This window comes from Streptopelia decaocto (assembly GCF_964273445.1).
Source record: "Streptopelia decaocto genome assembly, chromosome: 5".
Lineage (NCBI taxonomy): Eukaryota > Metazoa > Chordata > Aves > Columbiformes > Columbidae > Streptopelia > Streptopelia decaocto.
Window position 1 is genome coordinate 19,690,011 of NC_138659.1, and position 17,955 is coordinate 19,707,965.

General features: G+C 36.3%; 1 protein-coding gene across 5 annotated transcripts in view; it reads left to right on the forward strand.

Annotated features, from left to right (window-relative positions):
- CAMSAP2 (calmodulin regulated spectrin associated protein family member 2) overlaps positions 1-16,855 on the forward strand; it is an 83,784-nt gene extending 66,929 nt beyond the window's left edge. For 3 of the 5 annotated variants that reach the window (XM_082054802.1, XM_082054804.1, XM_082054805.1), the window contains 9 exons: positions 2,851-2,921; positions 3,426-3,495; positions 4,243-6,448; positions 7,544-7,680; positions 8,241-8,461; positions 9,481-9,580; positions 11,398-11,513; positions 13,124-13,242; positions 14,760-16,855. In XM_082054802.1, coding sequence (XP_081910928.1) covers positions 2,851-2,921; positions 3,426-3,495; positions 4,243-6,448; positions 7,544-7,680; positions 8,241-8,461; positions 9,481-9,580; positions 11,398-11,513; positions 13,124-13,242; positions 14,760-15,068 — 3,349 coding nt within the window. In that variant the 3' untranslated portion in view covers positions 15,069-16,855. The remainder of the gene's footprint in view (positions 1-2,850; positions 2,922-3,425; positions 3,496-4,242; positions 6,449-7,543; positions 7,681-8,240; positions 8,462-9,480; positions 9,581-11,397; positions 11,514-13,123; positions 13,243-14,759) is intronic. The other 2 variants (XM_082054803.1, XM_082054806.1) reach the window with 1 other exon arrangement.
- Positions 16,856-17,955: the final 1,100 nt, after the last annotated feature.

Below are 17,955 nucleotides of genomic sequence, written 5' to 3' on the forward strand. Positions count from 1 at the left end.
GTCTGAGCTGATACAGAGGAGAAGGACAAAATTAGCATTTTAATTGGTTATTCAGCAAGTCGTTGGTTGCCAACCAAGCTAATCCCAGTCAGCCTTTTCTGTTGTTTTTCAATGAGGTTTGTGCGCAGGGAGTGTTTGGTTGATTTGGGGATTTTTAATTTTTTTTTTTAGCCATTAGGAATCGATGCTGACTTTGGTCAGGGAGTAGTATTTCTTACTATTATTAAATGCTATGATTCTGACTCTCTTTTTCCTGTGTGTATCTGAAACGTTTCCCTTGTAGACAATGAGGTTATTTTAGTGTAAACTGAGCATATAAACCAGGAGAAAAGGAAACAGTAGTTTAGAAGATGTCTTTTGGAACAGGGACTTCCAAGGCCATTTGCACTTTGCAAAGCCACTGCAGGCAGTCCAGCAAACACTTGTAACTATGACTGTCCAACAGAACAAAGAAAGCTTTGCAGTAAATATCACTATTTTTATGTGGGTTCCAACCTGACATCCCCCTTTAAGAGCCCTTCATAAAAAAAACTTCAGTGACTTATCTTTTAGATTTTCTATGAAGATAATAAATCATAATGTCAGTTATACTTGAAAACAAACTAGACTTAAGGAACAGAGTTCTGTGCCGTATTTTCTCTTGTGCTGTAGCGATCACTGTGGAGAAGATTTTTCTTTACATTTAAAGAAAGCTAGTAGGTGAATACTGGAGAAAACACAAGTCTATCTGTGGTCTTGACTGTGTTTTACTCAGATCTTTTTAGATCCCTGCAGCTGAAGCCATTAACCCTGCATTTATCCCTTCTCTAACAAATTTTGTCAGTAAGATATTCTATTTTTCATCAACTTAAACCTGTGTTTTCTCTGTGTACATTTTTAGCTGTGTAGATGGTTTTGGCCTCTAAATAGAACTGACTGGAAGTTTTAGGACAAGCATCGGAATTCAGTTCATACTTACAAAAGCACTTATGTTCCTTAGTGCCATTACCATTGCAAATTTAAGTCTCTAAGTCGCCACTAAGGTGTTTTGTAGTATTGCTCATGTTTCCTGAGACTTATTCAGAGACACAGTAAAAATTACAGTGAACCCCTTGTGGGTGGTGGGTTGCGTATTCTAGTATCTCATCGCCACACTGCTTTAATGTCTGTACAAGTCATGGAAATGGATTTGTGCTGGAGTGTTGAGAGTAATCCTCATAAACCAATGTACTTCATCCAACTTGATGATACTTCACGGCATTGTAGGACAAAGGAGGCGCCTAAAAAGCGTTCTCAGACGGTGGGAATCTGACACGGGGGCTGCAGGTTCCTTGGCAGAGCAGACCCGACCACAGGATGTCCTGCTTCTGACCTTCCTCCTTGTTCCAACTGCACGTTCCTGTCCCCTGGGCTGTTTGACAGCGTCATTTCAGTGTACAGAGATGGAAAAAACTAAGGCAGTCAGAAAAAGCGAATGTTTTTCTGCTGGCTTAGCTTGTTGCAGTGACTCAGAGGCCAGGCTGGAGAGCTGGATCCAGTGCAGGGGAGGGAGTGGGACTGTGGCAGTGAGTGGTTATGATGGCTGAGGTTGCCATGGAACCACAGTCGTGCTGCCCAAATCAGTGTTTTTTTGAGAAATGAAGTGTATAGATTTCATTTGTGGTAGCAAACTTTCACAGGCTACTGGATGAAATTTTGAATGCATGCTTTTCTTTTAAGATAAGTTATAGACTTTATGATTTTTAAATTTTCACAGAAATCTCAAATGCGATTCCAAACAGATTTGTCATGTAGCTGGTGTGTAGTGTTATTAACACCAAAAAATCAGGCATATATGAGAACCTTTTTTGAGTAATTTGGTATATGCTTATAAAAGATGCTTTTGTGGATTGTAAAACAACAATATTTTTCGTAAATTGATGTGAATGTCCTTCCCACAAATAATATTTAGAAACATTTCTAGAGCATACTGCATATAAACTATAAAAGCACTGAACAAATATTTTGCAAATTACACATTGAGAAAAGGAAGTTTGAGAGCATGCTCTTCAACTCTGTGAACAAAATTCAAAACGTGAAAGGATTTAATGCAGTGTGGTTTTGAAGTCTGGCTTCTGTAGAAGCGTTTTACATACAAATGCATGCGTCTCTGTGCACGTGTCTTTGATCATGAAGAAGCACCTTGATCAAAACTCTGAATTATGTTAATCCTGTTCTGGATTAACACAGCTAGTCTATTACAGACCTTCTCGATAAACAAACAAAAGTATCTGTTTTAGGTAGAAACAGAGGAAATCTTTGTAATTACTGTTTTAGTAGTCAATATGTTTCTTATAGTTATAAATTCCTATCTGTCCCATGATCTCCTTTATCCACATATAGTGTGTATTTCAGTCCAGACACAAAGTAGAAATTTCAGACTAAGCAACTGAAAAGAGAGATGCATGAAAAGTGTGTGATCTTAGCTGCAGTCACTCAGTTTTGAGGCCAGTAGGAACTGCCTCATTTTGTTCATGTTTATGTTTGGGTTTTTTGCTAAAATCAGCCCTAAAAATGAGAACCTTCTAATAGTGACGTTTACATTAAATAAATCAGAAAACAAATATGTTAACAGAACTATCAGTGCTCAGTGACCATTTGTGTAGGAGAAATAACTTTTTGACTTTTTATGTCTATCTGCACTAGGTCCAGTTAAAGGTAATAAGTGTTCTCTTTTTAGTTAATACGTTAGTATTTCAATAAAATAATTACACCTTCCTTTCTTCCCGGTCACAAAAAATAAATCTGTTTTTGTCTTGGCCCAGGACATGAAGTCTGGTTGCCCTTATGATGTGATGTATTTCTTATAAGTTAATGTCTCTTGCTTTATAGATTGGAGAGTCCAACTTACACACCATCTCAGCAACTGCAAACACCCCAACAGCCTTATTCATCTGTTCCAGGTAACACTTTACAAATGGGTGGAAGAAACAATGAGACAAGGTGTTGTCTTCTGAGTAAATTGCTATCTTACTTAAATTTATTCAAACAGTGTTTATGCAGAAATTACTAGGAGAGTTTTACATTAAAGGTTAATGAATGGGTTCTGTAATTTATAAAGCGTACAAATGGAAAGTTTGTGTTTCTACTTCTTATATTGTGTATATTTTTTTTAATTTGACTTCTGTTTTGGTAATGTGGAATATAGCTTTCAACAAGTATTTGTAGTATATTTTTAATAGTATTTGTAGTACATTTTACTCAATAGTAAATTCTTTTAGGGATGAGGGGTGTAATATATATTCAGGATGAAAGTGACTTAGCTTGTATTCTTAATGCAAAATCATTTTTTTGCCATCTCAGTCTTCTAAGTAATGAAGCAAACTAATTTGTTAAAGCAACAGGAGGTGATGTTAAAATCATATTTCCATAGCAGCTACCTTGGTTTCTATTTTACTTTCACTTAGGAGTCATCAAAAGGTCCACATCAATGTCTTACGTAGATGGGTATGTAGGGACATGGCCCAAAGAAAAAAGGTAAGTAGTCTTACCATACAAGTTGGTTAAAAAATGATTATGTATTGGTTATAAATAGTAATAAATGCCCCATTAGAGTTTGGATTTTCAGAATCCTGTAATAAAGAGTCCTTGTAAGCAACTTGCAAAAGTAGAAAAAGAAAGAGAACACTGTATCATGGATCAAGTACTCAGTAATAGGAAACAAACTTCAGAAATAAATCACCTTTTTTTTTTTTTTTTTTACATTGAAATGAAGTGTATTTGAGATATTTGAATGGTTGGGATTAAATATGTTCACATTTACTCATGCAATCAACTAGCAGTGGTAAGACTCATGGCTAATGAGCTCAGTAGTATTTAAACTTGTATTATTTTGTGGATAGTAAGAACAGTTAGATCGGTAATAAACTCTTAATCTGTAGGATGTAAACGAATTTAAATTGGTAAGAGTTATAGCGGTGGGTTATTCAGTAAGTGCAAATTTTCACACCTTCCTTCCGATCTACTATGGCAATTCCTATATTCCTAAAGTGCCCAGAATTGATTCCAACATAATAAGAAGTGTTGGCTATTTCTAAAGAAAATGTTGTTATATTCTGTTTTATTGTGTATTTTGTATTTATTATGTTTGCATATGAAGCTAGGCAAAATACACCTAACAGTGCCCTTAATGCTGCAATCTTAAAATAATTTTAAAACTGTGAATATTTCATTGTTAATAGCCATGAGTTGCTCAGTTATTCCCTTTATTCTAATCTCTATTAGGTCATCACTACATGGAGTTTCATTTGACATTTCTTTTGACAAAGAAAAAAGCATTCCAGTAACTACTCCAAACAGAGGAATGACGAGATCAGTGAGCAATGAAGGCCTCACAGCAAACATCAACCGCATGCCGAAACATAGAAAAAGTCTGTCCTTCAGGCCATTAAATGGAGAAGAGGGAAATCAAGATATTGAAGAGGAAAAGGACGTGATAGCTCATAAAGATTCAAAGGCCAGTCAGTCTCTTAACACAAATCAAAAAAATGCCAATGAGAGCAGCCACTACAGGTTTCCAAATGGAGCTCTGCAAAACAGAGCAGTTCTGGATGACTTTGGCAATCAGATTGAGACACCAAGCATTGAAGAGGCTCTGCAAATAATTCATGACACTGAAAAATCTCCTGGAGTTATCCAATCAGACCAAATTACGAATGGGTTCTTTCTTCACAATCAGGAAATGAGTATCTTGAATTCAAACATTAAACCAAATCAGTCTACCCCTGATATAATTACAGACACAAAAGGTGCTCTGAGTCCTGTGACTGACAACACAGAAGTAGATACTGGAATACATGTCCCTTCAGAAGATATTCCAGAGACGATGGACGAGGATTCTTCATTGAGGGATTATACTGTAAGCATGGACTCTGACATGGAAGAACCATCTAAATTTCTCCAGGATTATGACATGCGAGCTGGCAACCACAGAGATCAATTAAGTCCCTGTCCCAGCTCAGTAAGTACTAAATCACAGGCAGGCAGTAGTGCTTCTTCAAGTTCAGGGGTTAAAATGACTAGCTTTGCAGAGCAGAAATTCAGGAAGCTGAATCACACAGACAGTAGAAGCAGTGGAAGCAGTTCTCAGAAAACCACGCCAGAAGGTTCTGAGCTGAACATCCCTCATGTGGTTGCTTGGACTCATATTCCTGAGGAGGCATCTGTTCCACAAGGAAGAGACACTACACAGTTACTGGCTTCTGAAATGGTACATCTGAGGATGAAGCTAGAGGAAAAGAGGCGAGCCATTGAAGCGCAGAAGAAGAAAGTTGAAGCTGCATTCACAAAGCAGCGGCAGAAAATGGGAAGAACGGCATTTCTTAATGTTGTGAAAAAGAAAGGTGATGGAGTATCGCCTCTCCGAGAAGAAGCAGCAGGAGCTGAAGATGAGAAGGTATTCACTGACAGTAATCAGTTGAAAGAAAAAGAAACTCAAAAATTGGATGAACCTAGTAAGACTTCAGAATTAATAAAAGGAAACCCTGAAAATTCTCATGGCAAGTGGTCAAAATCTCCTGCTACTCCTATGGATGCTGAAAAGCAATGGAATTTAGCAAGCCCCTCAGAAGAAAATTTAAATGAAGGAGACCTCTTAGAATACACAAAATCTATTGAAAAACTAAATTCTTCCCTACACTTTCTACAACAAGAAATGCAACGTCTGTCCCTTCAACAGGAGATGTTAATGCAGATGAGAGAGCAACAGGCTTGGGTTATTTCTCCTCCTCAGCCTTCTCCTCAGAAGCAGATTCGGGACTTTAAGTCTTCATCAAGGCAAATTGGAACTCCATCCCCTGTTGCGCCTTTCTCACAGGAATCTCCTCGCTCTACACATCAATCTCCACAGTCTTCCAATAGGAAGAATGCCTCTTTTCACATTAAAATGCAAAGGACTCCTAGGCCAAATGAACTGAAAATAACACCTCTAAACCGAACCTTGACTGCCCCGCGGTCTGTGGATAGTCTTCCCCGTTTGAGGAGATTTTCTCCAAGTCAGGTTCCCATTCAGACTAGATCATTTGTTTGCTTTGGAGATGATGGTGAGCATGTAAGTGAACCTCAGTTAAGGGGAAACCTTTTGAAGGAAGTCAAGCCTTCAGAAGAAGTAGCAAAAGAAGAAGGACCAAAATTGCAGAAAGAGCCTGAACAGAAGTTGGAGGAAAAGGAGATTAAACCTATTGAATCTACTGTTTCTGAAGTATTATCTCAGCCTATAACAGAAACTGTTTGCCTCACCCCAAATGAAGATCAGCTAAGCCAACCCATTGTACCAACACCAGCTCCCAAAACAGCAAACTTAATTGAAGTTTCCCTGTCAGATTTGAAGCCACCAGAAAAAGGCGAAGTATCTGTTGAGAAATATGAAGGTGAGAGTGATAGAGAACAATTTGAGGATGACCAGAAAGTGTGTTGTGGATTCTTTTTTAAGGTAAGAAAACTAGTGGATGCATATGTCTGCTATTAAGCTTCCTTTGAAAGGGAAGTTGTTAATTCAGATACAGATTTCAGGGATGAAGTCAGAGTGATTGAAGTCAGAGCAGATGGTTCTGTAACTCTAGATGTAGAAGTGGATCTTGTGCACTTGATTAATTTGGCGTCGTGAGAGTAGTGATATTCTACCATACTGCAGTTCTGAGCTTGCCAGAGTATCCCTTTTCATTCATTCATGTAGAAGAGTGATTGGGGTTTTGGGTGAGGGAAGATGTATGCTGAATATAGAATTATTTTTAACATAAGCTTTGGTGACCTTAATTAAACATCTCACATCTCACCCTTGCTTCCCTGTCCCACCCCCAGCTTTAACTAAAAGGTTTTTGAAGTACATAAACATTTTTTAAAAATGCAGACTGTTAATGTTGTCCTGTGGAAAGTCTTTTTCCGTCACTTGGTTGGCTAAGGAAGTACAGTCTTTCAAGACTCCCTTTTGAAGTTGGTATTTGGGGACACTCCCTGTTGTCTTATTAAAGACGTATATTCAGACAGACTTTTAACTATAATGCACTTGGTGTGAGAGTGGTCTAGACACTGAAAGCCATCAAGCTTTTGAATTTCCATCTTGGAATACCCCAAAACCTCCTATCACTTGTCTGAGGGGCAACTTGGTTGTCTGTTCACAAAATACCTGGTTTGGTCAGCAGAAGTTACTTCTATATGCTGCATAGTTATTGCTTTTGTGATAAATTACCTTCATCTCCATACACATAGAATCTTCTGAAGCTGAACACAGGAGTTGATGTGGTGTGGGATCTGACTCTAAACTAAAATATTTCACTTAGCAAGTTTTCTGATATCAGTGTTGAATTTTATGTTTGACTTTGGAAGGAAAAATTCCTTTATGAAAAGTTTTTAGTAGTCTTAAGAAAAATCTTTTAAAATAAATTTATTTCAAATACTGCAAAAGTATGTTAGGATATTGCAACCCAGTGTACAGAATTGAGTATCTAATGACTTAGCAAAATCTGTTGCTGAATTCAGAGATCTTAATATTTTTGGCTCCTTTTCCTTCAAATACTGTTGCTGCTAGGATGATCAAAAGGCAGAAAATGATATGGCAATGAAGCGAGCAGCATTGTTGGAGAAACGTTTGAGAAGGGAAAGAGAGACTCTGCTTCGAAAGCAGCAGCTGGAAGCGGAACTAGAACATAAGAAGGAAGAGACAAGGTAAAATTGCATGTCCGGATCCAAATCAGCAGTAACTGAATGTAAAAACATCTGGTTTAGTTAGAAGTGTAACTTCTATGCCAAAAATTGCATCTTTGTATGCAGGATACTTAATCCTAGAGCCAGATGTGCTGAGGAGCCCAGCTGATGACACAGGCCACCTGGTCCTGGAAAGTCAGCAGGTGGCATCAGTCTGTAGCTCAGACTCAACATGTGGGTCCCACTGGCTTGAGCGAAGCTCCGCAGAGCGCTGCCCCGCGCTTTGTGTCCGGAGGGACAGCACATCGCTTTGGGCTTCTTTGTGCGTGAATGCACAAGGCTCACTCAGTTACAGCAGTCAAGCTAATAAACATGAGTTTCATTTTAGTAGTAACAGTATCCTAAAAAGTTTAAACTGTCTGAAAATTGTAAAAAAGAAAAAGATATATATATTCCCCTTGCTGGTGTCTGAGAACTCCAAAGGTCCAAAAATCTGTTGCATGTGTTGTCCTCGCTGCGCTAGCTACAACTGTTAATTTGGAAAATTTCTACTGCTGACTTGATTTGATAATTTTTTTTAGACGCAAAACAGAAGAAGAACGTCAGAAGAAGGAGGATGAACGAGCACGACGAGAATTTATTAAGCAAGAATATATGAGAAGGAAGCAGCTAAAGCTTATGGAAGAAATGGATACGGTCATAAAGCCACGTTCCCTCTCAATCAAACAAAAAAAGCCACGTCCAAAGTCTATTCATAGAGATCATATTGAATCACCTAAGACGCCAATCAAAGGTCCACCAGGTAACAAACGTTAATGTGGAAAGAGTCTGTTCATGCTAGAACACCAGCTTGTTTCTTGGTACTAACAAGCACGTGCATTTATTAGTGTCTTGTGCTAAACTGAAGCTACACGTGACCAAACTGGAAAGCAAAATTTGCCAGTAGAAATGAAAAGATGAATGTCACTTACCTGCTATGCATGCATGCATATACCAACAAACAAAAAGGTTAACTGTATGGAAACCCAGGCGAAGCACCAACCTGCGTTGCAAGTTTCATACACACCTGTGTTTTCTTCATTAATCTCTTCTTGCACCTGTAGAGCTAAAATGAATGAAAGTTGGGAGATAAAAGATGGATAAATAAAATGGTGATTATTAAGAGTACTGAGGCTCCCACTAATACAGACTAAACTAAAATTTAAGTTACTTTTGTATTTCATGTGTTTTTTCTATTTCACTCACCTGCTACATGTATAGTTATGAACATAACAACACTAATCACTTGGAACAATTTAGCATTCTTTTAGATATCATGTAACTGTAGTAATGATTGGAAGAATTGCTGCAAATTTACAATTAGAAAAAGGTAACCAGACTGCTCAGTGATCCTTTTTGTTACAGCATCGCATAGCCTTGTTATTCTGCTCTATTTTCTCTAGCTGCTTTCCTCCATCTTCTAGTGTAATTTAAGGTATTGCCTTAACACCTTCCAAAAATCCATCCCAAGCTTTAAATTAAGTCTCTTAAGCTCTGTTTTATGAGAACTTATTAACTTTGATTCAATACTGCAAATATTCCCATGTCCATGCTTCACATTGATGTGTAGTCTGAGACCACCCCAGGGGGCTGTAGGTGCCTGGCTGTCTGCAAGTGTTTAAAATAGCTGAAGAGCACCCCATATGCATGCAGGTATATCAAGTATGGGTGTCAGACTCTTAGATAAAAGCTCCTACTGACTTTCTGATGCTGGTGTTGGGTCTAATGAACAGACTCTACTACTTGCATAGGTTTATAAGCCTTAACTTTGTTTTTATCCAGGTTCACAGCTTTATCGTGTTTTTTCAGTATCTAGTCTTTCATTGGCATCGCTGAATACAGGGGACAATGAGAGTGTGCAGTCAGGCAAGAGAACACCCAGGTAAAGCTAAAATCACCATTTTATTTAATAAAATTTGATGATCAGCTGTATAAACTAGCATGAATTTTAAAGAGGTCATGTATATATTGTGTACTCCGAGAACAGGTATGTTTTCCTACATTAGGATGTTGATTGTTTGCACTGTCAGGCATCAGGAAGCCAAGCCACGATCATTTGTTTCACAAATTTTACCAGGTAAACCAGTTGGGCAGCTATAAGTGAGATCAAAACAAAATGCAATTCACACAGCCTCTTCAATTCACCTGCTTGTATTTAAGTCTCAATTTCTGGATATTTTATTAGACCTGTATGCTATGTGCAGCTATAAACCTGCTTTTCTTTTTTTAACATAGAAGTTTCTTCTCTTTTTTTTTTTTTTTTAGCCCCTTAACAGTCATACAGGGTAGTATTAAATGTTCACTAGGACTTCAGCCTTTTCTAAATACCTGAATTTATTTTGCATTAAAAATCACCTGAAAATGAAATAAGAAGATATAAAAATAATAAAAAATTCTTAATTTTATATACAAAATCTATATTAGAATTCAGAGGAAAAATATTACTTCTGTATAACTACTTAATTCTATTCAGAGGAATACTGTTTTTAATGGAAAATAAATAGGAAAGAAAGGCAAACTAGGAAAAGGGATTTGATAAGGAGTGCTACATCTTACAATATCACGTGTCATCTTTCCATGGCCGCTGTGCATCGATCATCAACTCTGACAAGCCTGCAGCTGGTTGTGGTTGACTTTTCAATTTCTTTGATATTTTGAGAACTCTCTTGTTATTACATAAGAAACTTTAATATGATGACCCAGATATCCTAATATCTCTTGTCATCTCTCAAGTGATCACTTTTAATTGAAAGGCGGATTTCTTCCAGCTATATTGGTTATTAGAAAAGGCTTGATTTAGCTTATCTACACACACTTTAGAGGAGACTATGCTTGTAATGAACCTCTGGCTTTGGATTTGATTCAGGGGGTTGAGATTTTTAATGTGATAAAGTTCAGTACAGATTGCTGAAAGTAACAGAGGTGAAAAAATTTTCAATATCTTTCCAAACCCATACTTTCACCTTTTCCTTGTCTTTTGATGATCACACTGAGTGAATTTCAGTGATACCTCTCAGCTCTTCTTCATGCAAGTGCTAGTCATAAGAAGTGTAGGTTAGATTATAAATTCAATTTTCAGCTATTGCTTATATTACTGGAAGTTAGCATGCAGATAATGTTATTATAATACCACTTTTTTCTTATTCTTTGCTAGTAGCCACAATAATTTAAAAAACCCCACAAAAAACAAGCAACAAAACAAACCACACCACCAACTAAAAAACACACAAGTCGCTGCTTGTGAAAACAAAAATGAGAAAGGAAATTGTTTTGTCTTAAATACAGCAGTTCTCACTGCCAACCGTAATAAGTATAAATTAATTAAATTTTTATTTCGCATTCATCATTCTGCCAAGAACTGGTTTGTTTGCTACATGAGAGAACATTGTTTTGCTAGTAGCACTGTAGAAGTATTCCCACTTAGTAATAATATTCTACAGTCTAAAATGTCCATTAGGTTTCTGTCCCTCAGATGTAGCTCAAAATCATTCTAACATCTGCCTCACCTAAATACCAATTTCTTGCATCACTCAAAATACTTCATACAGAATATGAACTCAGTTATCTGTTAATTTCTTGTCTAAATACTGTACTTTTAGGTTTATAGTCTACAATTCAAATCATTGTGTTCTACCCTAATACAGTTTGCCTTCCTTTCATATTGAATTTTTTTTAATAGAGTTTAAAATTAATGTTTAGGTCTGAGTCTGTGGAAGGATTTTTATCTCCAAGTCGTTGTGGTAGTCGTAATGGAGAAAAAGATTGGGAAAATGCATCTACAACTTCTTCAGTCGCCTCTGCTACAGAATACACAGGTCAGTAGCAACAATATTCAGAAAAGTACCTGGCTATTAGTGGTTTTATGCATGAGAAGTTTTCAGTTATCTTTATTTGGTTTCGTAAAACTTGAGGACACTTCCACAGAAATGTCTTTAAAATAGATGGTAATAATACAGGGTTAAAATTTTAAATCCAAAATAAAAGTACTGACCCAGTAGCGTTTGGTATAACCAGAACAAACCGCAGTTGGGCTCAGAACAGCAAATGGGCTCCCAGGTCACTGTGCACTTCAGGAGTCTCTACAGCAAGGCAAGAAGAGTTGAAATTTAAGCTCAATTTAGAATAGAGTTACAAAAAGCAAAAACCAAATTGCAACAGGGGAAAAAAAAAATCTCTTAGTAATGTAAATTTAAGTATTCTGCACCCTTTGTTTCCAAACAGATCCTTTGTTGTTTATTAAAAACTTCACAATCTGAATTCTAATTCTTTGTTATATTATGAATCAAATAGTATTTGTATACTTATCCCTTTTCTCCAAATACACAGTATGTGCATCATCGGGATTATAAAAGCTCCATTTTTGCCCACCTAATATCACTTTGTTTGGTAGAGACTAAAATAACTTTTAGGGAGATCGAGTTTGATTGATGGGCCCGTGTAGCTCTGTTTGTGCTGGGAAATGTTTGTTTTGAAAACAAGATTATCTCCTTTCTGCTGAAATTACTAAAGTCTGGAGAGGCAAAGTGTTCATTCTAAAAATCAAAAACTACTTGCCTGTTTTTAAACCCTGAAACTTCAGTCAGTTTGTGTCAGTTTATGCCACATGTATGTCAATTAAATCACAGGAGAGACAGTAAGATTTTGCCTGGGTGCTGTTCCAGAGTTTTCTCATGAGAGCCATAGTGCTGAAAATCGTCTTTTAATCATTATTATAGACCTTTATTTTTAAATTAAGGAATATACATTTCTTAGGAACTGAACAGAAGGCTTTTTTTCACATATTTTAATATCTTCACAGTCAGATTTCATACAGCTTTTTTTGTGTTGATTCTAGGCTTTTTTCCCAAGGCATGGACAAACTGAGATGCAATATTAAATTTAATTGTTAATTGCTTGTATGTTATGCTCCTTTCTAAGATTTGGAATTGGTACTTAAATGTTGTGGGGTTGGTTTGTTTGTTTTTTAATGATACAAGTATACATATATTTAAGAAATTAAAAGAGAGGAGATTTCTCTAAGCACTGCATCAGCTTCATTGTTTTGCCTCTCACCTTTGAAATCACAGGTGTAGATGAAGAAAAAGATTTGGCTCCCTCCTGGATGACTGAAATTTTAGTTAAAAAAACCCAGAAAGTTTTGTTGTTCATAGAAGAGGTCCTCTGAAAGAAAATACATTTCCCAAGACTGCCAATAATAATGATTTAATAATGAAAGACACATTTGTAAGCAAATGCAGTAACAGCTGAAAGAATGACATTTTATTTGCTTGTGAAATTTGTGGTCTCTAGCCTAATTCTATTTTATTCCTGGATTTGTATTTTTATGCATGCAAAAGATCCATACCAGAAGCACTTCACAGTATTCGAAGTAACTCTTTGTTGGCTTATTGATTAATTTAGCTGATTTGTCGTTCCTCCTCCATAGGACCAAAGCTCTTCAAAGAACCCAGTGCTAAATCCAATAAGTATATAATTCAGAATGCGCTGGCACATTGCTGCTTGGCTGGAAAAGTAAATGAAGGTCAAAAGAAAAAGATACTGGAGGTAAGGGTATTTTTCCACTAAACACATAAACACCTACATCAAATCACAGTCGGGCATTAGGAAGACACTCAACTATAAATGCAAATATTGAAAGGGACCTTCTGAGGTTATGGCAGCCCCTGGTGAAAGATTTGATTAACTTCTGAGACTTGCTTCCTGTGTAGCCAGAAAGGTTTTCTAGTGCTGTAGAAAAAGCAGCTGTTGCATTGTATGTACAGCACAGGAAGCTGAATTAATTGACATGTTAATTGTTACTGCTTGTTTAATGTGGGAACTTCATTATGGAGACTTCTATAATTTGCTCACAAACGTCTCTGTAACATGTAAAATATTCATCTTGCACGTACTGATCCTCGGACTGGGACCTTTAGAACTAAAGCACACTGGTTGCGTGAGCAGAAAGAACTGAAGTACATCCCTCCTACGCTTTTCTGCAGTTTCCAAGCAGTAGGGCAAATCTAGGACTTTCTACTACAGAAGAGTGTCTTCCAGCCTTTTGTCTTATGCTGGTATAAACCTTTCTGAAGATGCATAAACATTTAAGGGTTGAGAACTTAGGGACCAGCTGTGTTTCCATGCAAAAGGAATAACTTGGAGCTTGAGGGCTGAGAGAAATTGAACTGTTCCTTTTACCAACTGTGACAGATCTGACAGATTAAATAGATCATTGAACACAGGCACTAGGAATCTGGATTTAAATCCTTTTCCACGGCAAATTCCACAGCAGCATTTCTTGCCCTTTCTTCTGTTTGTAATTCTTCTGCATTCATGTCTAGCTGCTGCCTTCTCTGCCTTTCCAGCTACTTTTGGGAAATAACAAGTGAGAAATCAAGACAGCCTCTTTCAGTTCATATAACTGGGAGCATGGTAACCCCCAGAAATCCCAGGAAAGGACAGGTGTAAAAAGGTTACACCTAACTTGAGGATGTATTAACAGCATACGTCAGTTGGTGGAGCTGTACATGTTCAGGGTACCTGTCCTGTAGAAGTTGTGTTGAGTGGAACAGGAATCTGAAGATTTCAGCTAATAAAAAACTTTTGCTTAAAAGACTTCTACTTACTTTATGGTTTGACCAAACTTGAATGGATTTAGGGGTGATTGAAACCCCATTTTAGCTCTGGAGGATCCTTCAGGCACATCTAGAGAGATCTAAATTACCTGTTGCCAAACTTGCAACTGTTAGACCTGCTTGATGAAACAGATCAAAGAATTTATATTTGGTCTACAATAAATCTGTTAGGATGTCTCTTCTTGAAGTACAACTAAACAAGTGTAGCTGAAATTGTCTAAATAAATAAGGGTTTGCTTGAGAAATGTAGCTACTTAACTGAAGTTCAGATAGGTGAAGCTTAGCAAATGGTAATGATTGAAAATAAGGTCTTTTTGTGGAAAGTGTTAGACGTAAGTTTCAGTTCTAATAGAAAACAAATTCAAAATGACAATCTAATGATACTGAATATTTTCTGACTACAATGCAAAATTCATATTGTGAATATTTTTCTTTTTTCTTTTAAAGGAAATGGAAAAATCCGATGCAAATAATTTCTTAATCTTGTTCCGGGATTCGGGCTGCCAGTTCCGATCGCTATATACATACTGCCCTGATACTGAAGAAATCAATAAATTAACAGGAATAGGTCCCAAATCTATCACAAAGAAAATGATAGAGGGACTGTATAAATACAACTCTGACAGGAAGCAGTTTAGCCACATACCTGCTAAAACTTTATCTGCCAGTGTTGATGCAATCACCATCCACAGCCATTTGTGGCAAACCAAGAGACCTGTAACTCCTAAGAAACTTTTACCCACGAAGGCATCGTAGATGGGGAAGAATTTGCTTCAGACAATTATGATAAACTTGCACTTCATCTTTACTGCCTATAGGAAATAGATTTCTAGTTGCCAACAAAACTTCTAGAACTTAAAACTGGACACCAAGTTCTATTATCATGTCCAACTGGAATGTAAACACAGTGTTTAGGAGTGCAGAAGATTACCGCTTAGGCGAATAATTGAGTGATTACGGAAATGTTTGACTTGTGTGGAGTTTGTATGTGCTAATACAATATGGAGTATATTTGCTCTGTATTTTGATTAGATACACTGAAGCACTGAATGTTCATCGTTAGTGACTCAAACTACATTTTTGTTACATCTGTTGCCTTACATGTTTGTATTTGTGCTTGTCTGGAAATATTTTTTCTTTCACTAAAGAAATACTTAGTATTCTCAAAACCATTGAACTTTGCATACTGACTTACTATAAAGACTAAACGATAAGATGTATGTCACTGAGGAGCAGCTGAATGGGTCTGTTCTGCAAGATCCTTATTGTGTGCCGTAACACAATCAAGATTCGTTTCCCTAAGTATTTATAGTTATTTTTCAATTAAATAATACTGATTTGCTTGTAGACTAAACACTAAAGGAAAAGCCTTTGAACTGCTTGAAGTTTCCTTCAAATGAATTATTTAAAAACTCAGGGTATAATTAGGTGGTGCAATCATTCCTGTTTCAGTAAGTTACCATTTGAGATGTAGTGTCTGACCATGTGCATGTGTATGACACCAATAAAATGCAAAGTAAAAAGACTAGGTAGACCTCTAAAGCAGTTTGAGCAAACATGCATTATTTTGCGTTGTTCCAGATAAGAGCAAACACGCGGTCAGGCACTGCTGCTCCAAGGAAGGAACTTGTGAAACTCAGAACGAGATCCCTGAGGTTTGCCTGACAGAACACTAAAAATATTCAGAAGAATCACAGAATTCACTAAGTCACAGATCTTTCAGAAGTCATGTATCTAATTCCCATTGATTTTAAGATCCAGGCCACTGTCTGTTCTTCCTGCCTTCAGATGTAAATCAATTTTCTAGAGAACAGGCTTCTGCTAAGGATTTTCAGTGGCTTAGTAAATTGTTTTCTTGATGTGATCTAACAGATGATGTCTTGTGACTCTTAGTGAGTTTAAATACATATGTCAAAAAAGCCTAAATGACATTTCAATAAACTTATAATATGGCCATTCTCAACAACAAATTCTAGGCAGATTTCAGTATTATTTATAAAGGGCTGCATTTTATTTCAAAACAGTGTTTGATTATTTTATAGATCACTATTCCGTTTCAGTGTTTGTTTCTCTTATAATTTGCTTCTAACATAGCACTGTTCTGAAAAAAAAGAAAAAAAAAAAAAGAAAAAAAAAAAAAGAGAAACTACAAACTTGAAGCCTCCCTAAATCTGTGGCTATTTTGATAATGTACACCAGAGGATTTGTTGGGGGAAAAAAAAAATCTCATTCTCAGGAAAAGACTTGAATGATTTGTGATTCTGTTCTGTTTCAGTGTCGTGACAACTACATTAACATAAGACAGTATTGTTCTGTAAGTATGTAGTCCATTCTGTTTCATGGGGAGACTAAAACTATGTTCATGTTTCTCTCATTAAACTGGTTTGAGAGAAACTATCTCTCACTACTATGATGTGCTCATTTACTTATACAAAAGATGCACAGGAATGAGATGTCATTTAGCAATTTAGAACAGTACTTTTTTTAAATTATTATAAGGCCTTAGGCATCAATGCATCTGATTATAAACATTTTCTCAAAAATGCTGTCAGTTTTACTGTAATTTATGTTCTTATATTTATGTATATTTGTTAAAACTGTAAAAAAAAAAAAGAAAAAAAACACTTTAAAATACATGTTTAATATGTATGTGGCTCAAAACTATTTGTGGTTAGATGATTCCTACTGTGTGCATGTATATCACCAGGATATGTAACTCTTATATTTCAAGTGTATACATATTGTGTATATAAGATATAAATATTAAAAAGGGGAAGAGGGTTTGCACATTCTGCCTGTTAGACAGTTCCTACGAATACCACTGTAGGAGCATGTTGAAAAACAATATGAAACTGTGTATCATATACAGTGATTCAAGAAATCAGGAGGTTGGAATTCACTGATAACACATGTGGTGAATAACTTGAAAAGAAGTTGTATCATGAGAGGTGTTTTATTTCTAAAATCTGTACTATGATTTAACCGAAAATTTGCAACACCTTAAAGACACACACACATCAATCTAATCAAAGTGAGCTTAAATACATGACAGGAATTCTTTCAGTAATTTTAAATATATCTGAATGTATTATGAAATCTACGTTTGTCAACAGGTAAGAGATTTGTGCAATGTTTAAAAGTAGAATGTGAATAATGCAGTTGAAAATTTCATTGCTCGCAGTATAAAGTTTTACTTAATACAGGAAAAGTAAAGCTAGATACACTTTTCCTTTTTAAGCCTGCAAATTTTCTAATTACAGTGGATCTTTGGTTGGGATCATGTTTAAAAAAATAAAAAAAAGGAAAAAAAAAAGGAAGCTTTCCATAAAGGCCAGTATTTATCACTGACCTTTTCAGAACACACTGGTGCTTTCATCAGGGGTATTATTATTGTTGCTACAACTCAATTGCCAAACTCGTCTTAGTTTTTTTGAGCAAGATTTCATATTCTAACAGTCATAATAGCTACTGATTTTTTTTTTTAATGTTAGTATGACTGTTAGTTTTTATTATTTGGCTGTTTAAAGCCAAATTCAGCTATTTAATTATGATTTAATGGGCACTGTTGAAAAATGTACAGTGTATTGTGTGCTTACTTGTCCACTTCTACGGAGCATAGCTTCCATATTTTTTCAAATGCTGT